The sequence below is a fragment of the Acinonyx jubatus genome, chromosome D2, assembly GCF_027475565.1.
Source record: "Acinonyx jubatus isolate Ajub_Pintada_27869175 chromosome D2, VMU_Ajub_asm_v1.0, whole genome shotgun sequence".
In the NCBI taxonomy this organism is placed as follows: Eukaryota; Metazoa; Chordata; class Mammalia; order Carnivora; family Felidae; genus Acinonyx; species Acinonyx jubatus.
In genome coordinates this window covers 50991561-51005769 of record NC_069393.1, presented here as the reverse complement: position 1 = coordinate 51005769, position 14209 = coordinate 50991561, and the positions used below count along the sequence as shown (strand labels likewise).

Here is a 14209-nt window from a genome sequence, read left to right as displayed (position 1 = left end):
CGTTTAATTTCCACTTCCTGAGGTTGCTTATTTTATTAAGCCCCTTGACCAATAAGGGAAATTGATTCATGACTGCACTTAATTATTTCTACCTCAGTGTCTTAGTCTCTGTTCCTGAAGTAACATTAGCCATGTGAGGAGGTCCTCAAGCCATCAGAGGTTTTTGGGCTGAAGTGTGAGGACTTATTGAACTCTGATATTCAGGGTATGTGCATGATTCTTCTTGCATTGCTTGAATGAATGTGATTCCTGGATCCTGCCCCACGACTGCAATCACAGTCTACTTGGGCTCTAATCAGCATGTTCTTTGGTTGATATGACTCAGTAATTCTGATCATAATGGGATAATTGGGATAGCTTTTGGTTCTATCTTTAATAGCACTTATTCTTGGGCTTAGTGATTGCCTGCTTATTTGCTCACCTTCTGAAAATTCCAAAATCTGTTGGTTGCAGATCATTCTTCTTAAGAACAGTACTTAGAAAACAATCACCAGCATTATGGAGAGAAATCTTGAAAAAGTTCAGTAGAAAGACAGCCTTTCTGTCATGGCTGCATACCTTTTCTTACCAGTTCAGCGGTCTCATACTTCAGGAACCAGTAGTGCCTGGCTTTCCCTCTTTCCCTCTTTTCCCTCTTTCGTAGAAGTCTGGTGGGGTTCTTACGCTATTCGACTCTCCAGCCCTTGTAGCTGCTACAGAGTTCCTCCTGTACCTCAGGGGGTTGTGTTGCTTTCCTTCCCCCCAAACACTGATTCCTGTGGAAGTCTGTTATGTGATGTGATGGTCTTTGCACACTGGCTATGACCCAGGCCATCATCCACCTACCCTGTCTTCTCCTTTCTAAATACCGTATCTAGGTGTTTGAGGAAAGTGGGTTCTTGGGTCGTTCCCCAAGGGTAGGGATAAGTCTTTTGGACTTAAATCATATGAGTAGCCTGAAAGGAATGTTCATACGTGGAGGAAGTGCCATCCAGTATCAAGTAAACAGTTACCTTCAGGAAATTTGGATCCAGGTAAGTAACTGCTACATGTCTTTCCTTGACATGATGAGGATAATTTTAGAATATCAGATCTTTGGAATGGTCCAATTTTCAAATGCCTTCTGTATAGGTGTTTTGTAAATATACCAATATAAAGGTATATTTAGAAGAAATGTGGCAAGGAGTGCAGACCAGACCTCTGGATTCATAGCAGAGTACAGGAAGGGTATGTTTTTACTGCCTTTAAGGCAGCTTAGTGTTTCCTGATACATTGTAAGTGCTCAATAAATGTTCATTGTTGCTATTATAATTATTACTATTATTATTATTTACAATTCAGTGTGAGAGGCTAGTGTGGAGATTTCTCAATTGGGATAGAATATACTAAAAAAATATTTAATTGTAGAGATTTACCTTAAGGTTATAAATATATTGCCTTTAATTAAAGAGAGGAGTTAATTCTTTCTATAGCTTAATCTTAATATAGCAGTGTGACTTTAGTAATTGCTTTTAGCCTTAGAGGTCAGTAAATAGGGCTGTTTAGAATTAACTTGGTAGGGCATCATTTGAAATGCTTTGCCTACCCAGGGCCCACTCCAGTGGACTAAACAGAAAGTGGAACAGGAGGATTGCTGTTAGATGATTCCTTTTATACTTTTGCTGAAGTTCCGATTATGTAAATTTGTGTGTGTGTGTGTTGTGTGAATTCGTAATTTTTTTTTCATTTTATTTGTAAATATGAGGATCTCCCCTGCCTGAGTTTGTTAAGACTGATGTGGACACTCTTCATGATACTTAACATGGGTTTTCCTTTTATTAATTATACTGCATGACCCTTAAACAGTTCCTCCTTCTCCTGAGCAAAAGTGCCTTCTAAACATTCATACCAAATTGTGTTTATTTTCTTGCAGTTGAATTGGCAATGATCATGGACCGTTTGTATGGTGGTGTCTGCTATGCTGGCATCGATACGGACCCAGAGCTGAAGTACCCCAAAGGTGCTGGCCGCGTGGCGTTCTCCAATCAGCAGAGTTACATTGCAGCCATCAGCGCTCGCTTTGTGCAGCTCCAACACAATGACATTGACAAACGGGTAAGCAACTGCTTAGGCTATAATTGCTAGGGGGAAGAAATGCAGTTTGTTTTCTGGGCCCCTGGGGAGAAAAGCACCTTGTGATCAAAAGTGAGCAACTCTGCCCTCCGTGGTATGAGTCCACGAGTCCCTCCCTCTAGACTGCCTGAAAAAGAGAGTACCCATGAAATTTAGGGCGTTAATGAACCTTCTGCCTCACCCATCCCCAGGGTGATGTTACGCTTATGAAAATAACCCTGCAGAATTTAGCATACCAAACTGGTACTGTTCAAAAGATGATGCCAACGGTGCGTTAACAAAGGTTGCGAGCTGGTGCTCTCAAATAAGTTTGGACTAACGTTTAATGTTAATGTTCAGGAGTGTACATAAAATTTTGAAATTCTGGTTTCTCTTAAAATTGCAAGATCACACATGATAGCAATCATTGGAACAAAATAGCTGCTACCCCTTCCAGTCCCCTCTCCAACTCCCTGTAGTCCTGCTCGTATGCTATATGCATATGCATTACCTGCCCTTTTGCACCATGGTGTTACCTGCCTGCCCATTAGGCAGGTACCTCTGATGTAACCTCTGATTTGCTACCTCTGATGTAAAGAGGGGACATGCAATAGAGTTGTAGGGGGTTGGTGTGCTCAGTTGGTTTTGTGGACAGACGTAGGTTTAAATCCCTTAGATCCTAGCTCTGCCACTCTTTGGAAGTTTGGGGGAATAGAAGGTAGCAGGAGATCATCTGACACCTGTATTAATGAAGGAATAGAGCAAGTAGACTAGTTCAAGTCTTGAACACCTCCCTGTGCAAACTGTGGCTGTTAACAGCTTCCAGCAAAGGATGTTCTTGGGGCATACGTTGGACTGGAATAAATTAAAGTAGTATAAATATATCCTACTATGAAGTTCCACCTGTACTCTCTATGGTCAACTTTTGACTAATTTTGTGTAGCAAACTTAAATTTCTTGGAAGGTGGAAGTTTCAGTTGGTGATGGATTTTTAAATATTCAGCAAGTTATATTTTTAGTAAGACGTTTACCTGATCAAATTAGAAAAGCCAGTGCCTAAAATAATTAGTTGCTACATTACTGGGCTCCTGAAAAGTAAGTAGTGGTGGTTTGTTTGTTTTTGTAATTAAACTAAATAAAAGAACTCTTTTTTCAGAATTTTGAAATTCTTTGAATTAATGGAGACTCTGAGGTGTGATAAAGATCCAACTCCATTCCTAGTTTTCAGGCACCCACAGCGTTCTGAGCTTCCCCTTTTATAGCGGTAATCCCCCTCAGACTGTCAGCTCCACGAAGATAGGCTGTCGCTGTCTGTCTCTCTCTCTGCTCCATTTCCAGTGCTTACCCATTGCTTGATGTACAGCTACGGTAGTAGGTGCTCGATAAACCTTTGTTAAATTGACGAATGGCTATACTTGGAGGATTTTCTTAAGTACTGCTGCTGGTGCCAGTGAACCTGCTTGTGCCTGTACTTTTGTGAGTCTGAAAACACCAGATTCTATTACATTTAGACTGCTATTGCACCTGTCACTGGTGACCCCAGGCAATAAACTTAACCTGAAGAGCCTTAGATTCTCATCTGTATGCTTTTCCCCCTGTGAAGCCAGAACTAGTGACTAGACAGGAGGTAGGTACTAGAAAAGATAAAGAAGCCTCCATTTCCCAGGGTGCCTGGGTGGCTCAGTTGGTTAAGTATCTGACTTCGGCTCAGGTCATGATCTTACAACTCGTGAGTCTGAGCCTTGCGTCGGCCTCTGTGCTGACAGCTCAGAGCCTGGAGCCTGCTTTGGGTTCTGTGTTTTCTCTCTCTCTCTCTCTCTCTCTCTCTCTCTCTCTCTCTCTCTCTCTCTCTCTCTCTCTCCCCCTCCCCCGCTCATGCCCTGTCTCTCTCTCTCAAAAATAATAAATATTAAAGTAAAAATTAAAAGAGAAAAGAAGCCTCCATCCCCCATGGTTCTATCTTCCCTTTGCCCCCAGGCTAACCTCTAACCTACTCCTTACCAGAGGGAAGTACACTTGCCCCCGGAAACATGGCAATCTCCGAGCCTCTTTTAAAATCACAGTAAATTCAGATACTGTTTGTTCTATTGACAGCCCCTTCCCCTTCTTCTGCTATACTCAGCCCTTTAGCACGTCTTCCCACAAGACATAGAACCAGGCTAAAAGAGAAGTGGCTTTGCTTTTGTGAGCATGATGATGGGCCATGCTTATGAGAATGTGTCAAACTCCCGAGGACTTGAGAAAGCCATTGACTATTTTCTTCCCACTGCATTTGAGTTATCCGTACCTTCCATATCGTAAAGTAGTCCTTGATAACCATTTAGAGTAGCAGTTAATTGTAATGGGAAGAGTGTGGAGTTTGGAGCTAGAATAGATTTCAATACTTTTAAATTTCTGCTGCACTAGTCACTGATGACCCCAAGTAAGTTACTTAGTGCCAGGAGCCTTGGGCCCTCATCTGTAACTCCCTCCTGGGGATGGTCTGAAGACTAAATGGGATTTGAGGATTGAACATCAGCCAGAGCTGTATGACATTTGGATAGATATTTAGTAACTAGCACTTGATGGTTAACAGTATTCATCTTGGTACAAATGCACTCAATACTGATGTTGTTAAAATCATGTAGCTTGAATTTTATCAGTTGCTCTGCTGAAGATGTAATGAAAAGACCACTGGTTAGTGTAAAGAGCACTGGCTGGGTTTATGTCTGGTCTCGTTCCCAGGGGGCTATGTGGTTGTAGCCACATTACTTAAATGCTGAGCTTTGGTGTATAAGGCAGTAGTAACAGCCCTGTGAGAAGCCCAGAAGAGAGAGTGGACAGAAAGCAATATACACAATGTAACACATCATACATATGTACGGTGGGACTGCTGCTGTGGTCACCAGAATGCCACCTCCATCCACATCCTGTCAGTTCCTTCAGTGCCGCGGGATGAGAGTCATCTAAGTGAGAAAATTGCAAGTCATTCAAAGTGGCCCAGTCCCTCTTCTCTGGCTCCTGGCTCCTGGCTCCTGGCTCCCTCTTCACGCCCTTTGTTTCTTTGACCAATATGGAGACCATTTTCCTTATCTTAGAGACGTAAGCCAGCTTCCATGCTGAAATAGGTTCCTTTTTCACTGTTCTGTGAACATTCCATTCCCTTCCCCCAAATTGTTACTCTGTCCTCTTGTTTCCTTCTTACTTTGAACGTAGCCAACAATACCTTATTTTTTTTGACTCTGGCATTTTGAGCCTCTGTTAACTGCACCCTTCTTAGATGCTTTTTAAAGTTCATCCCTAGTTTTCTTTTTCTTTTTCTTTCTCTTAAAGCTTAAGTTTGAGCTTTCCAGAGATCTCCCATTATATATAACTACATCGGTATTTCCTTAGGTAATGCTCTTTTTATTTCTCAGTGGCTCTGTTCTTCATTGTCTGCAGAAAATTTATTAGGCACAACCTTCTTTCCTGAATAACCCCTGTAGGTTTTTGGCAATAGCTAAGGTTTTGAAACTTGCTGTCCTAAAAGTCAGGAGAATGTATCTTTCTGTGCCCATAATCCCTTTTCCTTGATATTGCAAATTCCAAAATGCTATAGCCTTATTCTCCTTCTTTCTTATATTAGCCTAGAGTTGCCTTTAAACCAAGACTTGACTATCTTAAATAGCATCAACCTTTATTACCTTTCTGGTCACAGGAACTTCATTTGCTGTCGGTATCATTATGAATGCAGATATAATGCCATCAGTGAATTAAAAAAAAAAAACATCAACCTATAGATAACATTTTTTTAATGTTTATTTACTTATTTTTTTATTTTTTAAACGTTTATTTATTTTTGAGACAGAGAGAGACAGAGCATGAATGGGGGAGGGGCAGAGAGAGAGAGGGAGACACAGAATCGGAAGCAGGCCCCAGGTTCTGAGCCATCAGCCCAGAGCCCAACGCGGGGCTCGAACTCACGGACCGTGAGATCGTGACCTGAGCTGAAGTCGGACGCTCAACTGACTGAGCCATCCAGGCGCCCCAATGTTTATTTATTTTGAGAGAGGGGGAGAACAAGCAGGGGAGGGGCAGAGAGAGGGGAGGAGAGAGAATCCCAAGCAGGCTCCATGCTGTCAGCGCAGAGCCCGACATGGGGCTCAATCTCATGAATCGTGAGATCACAACCTGAGCTGAAATCAAGAGTCAGACGCTTAACCGTCTGAGCCACCAAAGTGCCCCTATAGATAGCATTTTAAGGACCGCTTGCTTGCTGTTTGCAGGCTCTAACCCCTTCATTTTTGGGCCCGTGTGGAGAGTGGGAGAGGGCCGCCTGCAGAGCAGCAGTGCCAGCAACTTGGGAAGTTCTGGGACTAAGGTGTGCTCTCAGGTTGCACCTTCCCTAGGTAAACTGTGGGAGGCACACGAAGAAGAATTTGGTGTATTTCCTTTACCTCTTTTGTATCCAGCCAACTTTTCTCAAAAAGGACCTCTCTTTTGAGAATTTAACCATTTATGTATCTACTGTTGTTGTTGTTATTGCTGCACTTTGGCTAAGTTTTTAGATGGAGTGGCTCTTGGGGAAAATACAACCTTTATAGATTTGATTTCTTCTCACAGTCTTAGTGACCTTTTGGCTTGCTTATCGTAAAATAAAATATGTCAGTATGCAACATCTGTGGGATCTGTCAGTCCTGTACTTTGGCACTTTTCTCCCTCTCCCGTCGTTTCACTCACCCAGAATGCCCTCCCTTTTTAAGGAAGAGGTGGCAGTTTTGGGTTTTGTTTTGGTAGCAGCTTTACGTAGATATAATTCACATGCCATACAAATCACCAATTTAAATTGTACAGTTAGGTGCACCTGGGTGGCTTAGTCAGTTGAGCCTCTGACTTCAGCTCTGGTCGCGCCCTTGCGGTTTGTGGGTTGGAGCCCCACTTCAGGCTCTGTGCTGGTGATGCGGAGCCTGCTTGGGATTTTCTCTCTCTCCCACTCTCTCTCTCTGCCTTTTCCCTGCTTGCGTGCTCTCTCTCTCTCTCTCTCTCTCTCTCTCTCTCTCTCAAAACTGAAAAAAAGGACTTTTTAAAATAAAATGTATAGTTAAATAATTTGTAGCATGTTTACATAGTTGTGCAGCCATCACCACAGTAAGATTTAGAACACAGGAAGGGGTATTGAACCGAACAGCCTTCAAGCCTGCAGTACGAGGATCAATTGCACAGTAACCCCCAGTGGGGAAGGGGGCGGAGACACTGCATGTATCCTATTTATTTATTATATGGAGGGGATCCTCCTTATTTAGCCTGTACTCTGTGAAGTCACAGGAACGAGATAGCCCCGGCTGTTGAGGCAAACTTGTGACCCAGGCTGCAGCTATAATCAGAGTCCTCCAAGAATATGTGACTTACTGAGTTGGCTGGTAAATCTGCGTTTCAACAAACTTCTTGCCGTGGTATGGCTGGTAGTGGGAGGACTCAGAGAGGTGGAAGGGTCTGCTAATGGTGCTCCCTTACAGAGCTGCCAGGATCTTGACTGCAGCCTGTGCCCAGAGGTCTGAATGGGAATGCTTGGCACACGGGTGGCACTCAGTGAGTGTGTAGGATAAATCGGGATGATATATGGGAGAACAAGGACTGGAAGCGACCATGGAAGGCTGTCAAGGGTACTGGATGAGTCACTCTCATCTCTCACCTGGACATCTAGGGGAGCTTCCCCACCGTCTCCCCACTTTGCGTAGCCAATCTTCAGTTCATTCTTTACATAAAAACCAGAGTGATTATTTATTTGTTTACTTACTGTATATATATATTTTTTTAAATAGGCTCCACATCCAACGTGGGGCTCGAACTCATGACCCTGAGATCAAGAGTCTCATGTTCTACTGACTGAGCCAACAGCCTCTTTTAAACTCGTAGTGTGAATCATGTCTTCCCTTCCTTTAAACCCCTTGGTTATGTTCTATTGCCATTGGGATAAAGGTCAAAATCCTTAATTTCTATTGCCTACGTGACCCTTCATGCACTACATACTTCTTTTGCCTTAGCGCTCTCTTCCTTGTCTTGAGCCAGTCAAGGCCTTTTTCTCTCTTTTTTAAGGTCATTTATACATACTTTTTTTTTCTCCTTGCCTAATACCCATTTTTCCTTCGGGTCTCAGCTGAATTGTAATATTTTTAGGAATCTTTTCTTCAGTGGAGCTTACATCTCTTTGTAAGCTCGTTGTTTGATCATTGTCATGATACCGTCTACCATTCCTTTGTGGCCTTAAATACCTCTGTGATGAAATATTGTTTCGTTTAATGTCCTTCTATCCTATTAAACTGTACAACTCATGAGGGCAATGACTGTGTGTCTTTCATGTTAGCTACTTAATACTTGACACATAGTGGACACACATTAATTAATTGTTTTTAGATGAATGAATAAGTTGTTGAATGAGTGTCACCTGAGAGGTAGCCCAGGTAGGAAGCCCTTAGCAACCTTTGGCATATCCAGCTACCCACAAAAGGGCACTTTTGCATGGCTTTCTTTTCCTACTTCATTAAGAACACTCACTTGTATAGTAAATTTATATTTTGACATTAAAGCTGGACTTAACCTTAGACATGATGTGGTCCAACCCCTTTACTTTGCAACAAAGGAGAATCTAAGAGAGGCTTGGAGACTCTCAACATACCTGTCCGTTAAGGGCAGAGGTGCCTCTGCTCATGGGGGTCCCTCCCTGAACCTTGCTGCCCACCCAGGGTCTAATGTCTCTTCATGCCCATTTCTTCCATGAAGTCCTTTTTCCACAGACCTTAGACTCGGAACCCCTGAGTTAGATCACAGGTCCTTTTGTGGGTTTTATATATGTTTCAGTAGTTCATGTAACTTCCCAGGTGAACATATTTTACACAGAACAGGGCGCATCTGGAGTTCATTATCAAGATTTTCTAATATATCTGTAAGCCATTTTTAAAACATTTTTAGATGTTTATTTTACTTTTGAGACAGAGAAAGAGAGAAAGCACACACGCGTGAGCAGGGAAGGGGCAGAGAGAGAAGGAGACACAGAATCTGAAGCAGGCTCCAGGCTCTGAGCTGTCAGCACAGAGCCTGATGCTGGGCTTGAACTCGTGGACTGTGAGATCATGACCTGAGCCGAAGTTGGACGCTTTTTAATTTAGCAAAATGAGCTGGAAAATGTTCTGTGCCTTTTTGCAGTTCTTTGCTTTTGCTTTTCACTTTTATGTTGTGTTCATATGATACCTTTTTCAAGTGAGCAGGAACCAGGGCAGCTGCACTGGATTATAGCATTTGGTGGAGATGTTTGGCATTTTAAATGTCATCATGACCCTTACTATGGGAACGTTATTATTATAAATGACACAAGGGGTGAGGAAAATCTAAATGGGCATTAAGGAGGGCACTTTTCAGAATGAGCACTGGGTGCCATATGTAAGAGATGAATTGCTGGGTTCTACTCCTACAGCCAAGATAACGCTGTATATTAACTAACTTGAATTTAAATTTTTAAAAAGGAAAAAATAAAATACACAAATAGATACAAAAAATAAAAATAATAATTTTAAATGATACAAATATAATTTTATGCCTTAGTTTTTACTTCTAATGAAACATTGTTAGTTTCTTCAAATAAATCCTTTAAAGGTTAGGGGTCCCTGGGTGGGTCAGTCAGTTAAGCGTCCAACTCTTAATTTCGGCTCAGGTCGTGTTCTCACAGTTCGTGGGTTCAGGCCCCATGTCGGGCTCTTCGCTGACAGTATGGAACCTGCTTGGAATTGTCTCTTTCTCCTTCTCTCTCTGCCCCTCCCCCACTTGTGCACTTGCTCTGTCTCTTTCTTCTCTTTCTCTCAAACAAATAAACGTTAAAAAATTTTTAAAATTTTAAATGTAAACCTTTAAAGGTTACATTATGCATATGCTATGGATAATATTCACCAGTTATCAGCCAGTTGGTAATTTGTCCCTGTATTGACAATATTAAAGTTATGTGATGCCCAGCACAGCAGTTCTTGATGTCTCTGCCTTGGCACACACGAGGCATGTGACGCCCTCTCCCGGGTAACAGGTCCCTGGAGCACTAATAGAGTGGGGCATTTATGATGTACGACCATCAGCACCTTAGAGGGGTAAACCCCATGCCCAGCCCTGTCCTTGCCACCCAGAGAACCATGGCGATAGTAAAAAAGTGTTGTGGCTTGGCAATTGTAAGGTCAGAGTCTATACTCCTAGCTCCTCTCCCAGTCACCACATGACTTTGGGCAATTTACCACCTTGTAGAAGCTTGATTTTATTGATTTTATTTTCCAGTGGTAGTAAGAACACCAGCCTGTCTTACAGTTTATCATGCAGTTAAACAGTGTCAGGTGAAAGAAGCACTTTGGAAAGTTATTTGGTGGCACTGATGTTGATTTGTATCATTACTGAGCCTGGCCTATTCAAATTGTGCGGCTGCCTAATCATACGTCCAAGGCTAATTCTTGACTCTCTCTCTTTTTTTATTTTTTTTAGTTTTAAAGCACCTACTTAGTTCCACTAAGAATCTGTAATATAGAGACAGTGAAATAGCTGAAGTTGACACTAAAAAAAAAAAAATTAGCTGCCAATCTGCCAACATGTTGGTTGGATATTAGTCAAGACACACATAGTCTCTTAAGTCCCTTTTATAGATGTAAACATCTAAATGCATTTTCCATGTAAAGGATTTAAGGTTTTTTTTTTCTTCAGTCCAGAAAGAAGTGGGTTTTTTTTTTTTTAACCAGTATCTTTTCTCTGATAATGAAAAGATTTCGAACCTGAAGTTGAGTAGAAGGTTAGGATTAAATTTTGCTTATAATCCACGAACAGTGCTTCTGTGAAAAACTGGAACAGTTTAAAGTATTTAAGTACAATAAGGGCAGAAGAGGGCACCTGTACTCATTCTGTCTGTTTTAATGGTATTTTTAGAAGTCACGCCAGATGAACACTTAAGATATGAAAGCTCTGGTAAATACAGTTTTCCTTATAACTCAAGGCTAGGTCACTCACATATGAAATGTTTTTGTAGTGTGAAAAAAATGAGATCATTAAAAAATAGGTAATCCTTCTAATATGGCCGTTTCTCTATCCTTCTATCTACTCTGTGTGGTCCTGAGAAAGTTTATAAGGATAAAATCAGTTGAATCTCCTTTAGCCTAACAAAAACATATTTGATCGATATGAACAATTTCTTTTTAAAAATCTGATGGTCTTGGGGCGCCTGGGTGGCCCAGTCAGTTAAGCATCCGACTCCAGCTCAGGTCATGATCTCGCAGTTTGTGAGTTCAAGCCCCGCATCAGGCTCTGTGCTGACGGCTCAGAGCCTGGAGCCTGCTTTGAATTCTGTGTCTTCCTCTCTTTCTGTCCCTCCCCAACTCGTGCTCTGTCTCTCTTTCTCTCTCTCTCAAAAATAAATAAACATTAAAGAAAATTGTTTTTAAAAATCTGGTGGTCTCTCCCCAACTATTATTTACCACAACTCAGTCATTTGTCTTCTAGAAATTTGTAAGTTAGATGTTTATAACTTGAAATGCATCATGCAGTAGACATAGGTTAAAGTCTGCCAACTCAACCCACAGAGGCCTTCTTACTAATAGAAAGGATACTAGGCTAGAATCAGCCAATCTGGAATTTAGTCCTCACTATACCACTTACTATATAACTTGAAGGAAGGATGTGTGTGTGTGTGTGTGTGTGTGTGTGTGTGTTTTCATGAAAACAATTTTAAAAACTTAAAGCACCCTGTCAGTATTTAGTGGTACTGAGAACACACTGATATACACGAAACCATGAATAATATGTGAACTCTTCTGGAAGATACTCATTAGACAATGTAACTGAAATTTCACATGATAAAATGGGTTAAATATTTCAGGCAAGACAGGGGTAACACTGGTTGGTTATCTCAGTTTTTGAAACAGAAGGAGCTCTCTGTAGGCAGGTCTGGCCTGCCTCAGAATCTGTCCCTAAAAGAAGTTCCCCTAAACCACCATTCCCTATATTCTCTGTGAAACATGAGTCCCTTTTGATTTTAATATCTATTTTACAATATACATATATATATATACACACACACACACACACATATATATATATATATATACATACATACATATATATATATTTTTTTTCCTGAGTCAAATGTGTTTGGAAATGCTTTCTAGAAGAAAGTTAAATAGGCTGGTATATTCTAGGACTTCTTAGAATCTTGTATATACCAGTCGTTGTGAAGATTCCAGGAAACAATACGTAGTTTTTCACAAATTTTTCGATCATGGAACTCTTCTAAAATGTACCATCTCTTGGGAATAACGTTCTAGGGAACCCAGTTGAGAAAACACTGTGTTTTCAGCTTCTTTTCTTCTTTGTCCTCAAATTTAGAAGTTGAATAAGTAGGGATTGTTTTTCTCTTTCTTAATCCCTTTTTCCCAAGTGTGTCCTACCCACCATATATTTTCTTTCTTATTGTGGTGAAAAAGCATGTAAGATCTCCCCTCTTACCAGTTTTTAAGTGCACAATAACAGTATTGTTAACTATAAGCACAGTGTTGTACAGCAGATCTCTAGAATTTTTTCATCTTGCCTACTGAAAGCTGATACCCTTTGAACAACCCCCTACTTTCCACTGTTCCCAGCCCCTGGCAACCACCATTCTACTTCCCGCTTTCTAGGAGTTTGACTACTTTAGATCTGTCATATAAATTGACATGTCCAGTATTTTCTTGGTAAGCATCTTTGCCATAGGTAGTTTTGTCACAAGCGTTTTCACCACATAACCAATTGGCCTTAAGGCAATTTTTCCCTAAAAAGTGAAAAAAATAACTGGTTGGCAGTTTGGGTTGACAGTTTGGTTTATTTCTCCATTGACGCAGTACTCCTATTTTTTTATTGTATAAATCTTAGCCCTCCGAAATGTCTACACAGTGACACAGTTTTGAACTCAGATTTCCCATTGACCTTTGGAATGTCTATCAGTAAACATGTGACAGTCTGCCCAGAACTAAGAACGGTGTAGAAGGCTTTCACAAAGCAATACGAAGTTTACTTATAAATATGCATCCCATTTTTTGGAAACTTACAGCCTCTCTTAATGAAGGAAAAAATTTCAGTGAAAAAAATGTGATGCCAAATGAGATGAATCAATAAGAAAAAAAAAAAGTTTAATACTCTGAACAAAAGACTTGAAGTCAAGTGCTTAGGTACAATCCACAAAATAAAATCAGTTATTTATGCAGTATTGCTGTGTATTTACACTATAGGTTTGATTGTATTCAGATATTTTGTATTTCACAATAGTCATTCTTTTTTTTTTTTTTTTTTTTTTGAGACAGAGCATGAGCAGGGGAGGGGCAGAAAGAGAGGGAGACACAGAATCCGAAGCAGACTCCAGGCTCTGAGCTGTCAGCACAAAGCCTGACGCGGGGCTTGAACTCATGGACTGTGAGATCATGATCTAAGTCAAAGTCGGATGCTCAACCAACTGAGCCACCCAGGCGCCCCTCACAATAGTCATTCTAATTTTGTTACCATTTTCATGTTTCATGATGTCCTTTTTAGATGGATGCTCTTTTGTTTTTTCATGATTTTATTTTTTACAATAAAATTGCCTTGTAGCCAATTAGTTACACAACAAAAATGTTTTAACAAAAATGCTTGGGGCAAAGATGCTTATGGTGGAACTACCTAGAAACATAAATAGATTCATGCAACATTCACCCTTCTGTGATTGACTCACTTCCCTCAGCATAGTGGCCTTAGGGTTCGTCCATGTTTTGCATGTGTCAGGATTTCATTCTTTTTTAAGACAGACTAATATCCCATTGTATGTGTATAGCACAATTTCTTTATCCATGTCTGTGGAAATTTAGGTTGTTGCTTCCACATCTCGGAAAAGAAGAATAAGGCTGCAGTGAACGTGGGCCTGATTTCAGTTCTTTTCAATAAATACACAGAGGTAGGATTGCTGGGCATGTATTTTCCATCTCCAGAGAGTTGGGGTGGGGACAGGGAAGAACAACTGTGTATCCGTGGTGGTAAGTGGGACACTGGGTGTTTGATGATCGCCTTTTGTAGTTACAGTTTTTCGTCTTTTTGATGACTTGAGACTATCTATTGTATCTCTCTCACGTACCAGTCTCTATATAAGAACGGTAATCAGTAG

At 40.9% G+C, this 14209-nt stretch overlaps 1 protein-coding gene across 12 annotated transcripts in view; it reads left to right on the top strand.

Annotated features, from left to right (window-relative positions):
* Window positions 1–14209, top strand: part of CPEB3 (cytoplasmic polyadenylation element binding protein 3) — a 191917-nt gene that overhangs the window by 161436 nt on the left and 16272 nt on the right. For 11 of the 12 annotated variants that reach the window (XM_053207281.1, XM_027062622.2, XM_027062626.2 and 8 more), the window contains one exon: window positions 1892–2073. In XM_053207281.1, coding sequence (XP_053063256.1) covers window positions 1892–2073 — 182 coding nt within the window. Of the gene's footprint in view, window positions 1–1891; window positions 2074–14209 lie in introns of those variants that run through there. The other variant, XM_027062627.2, reaches the window with a different exon arrangement.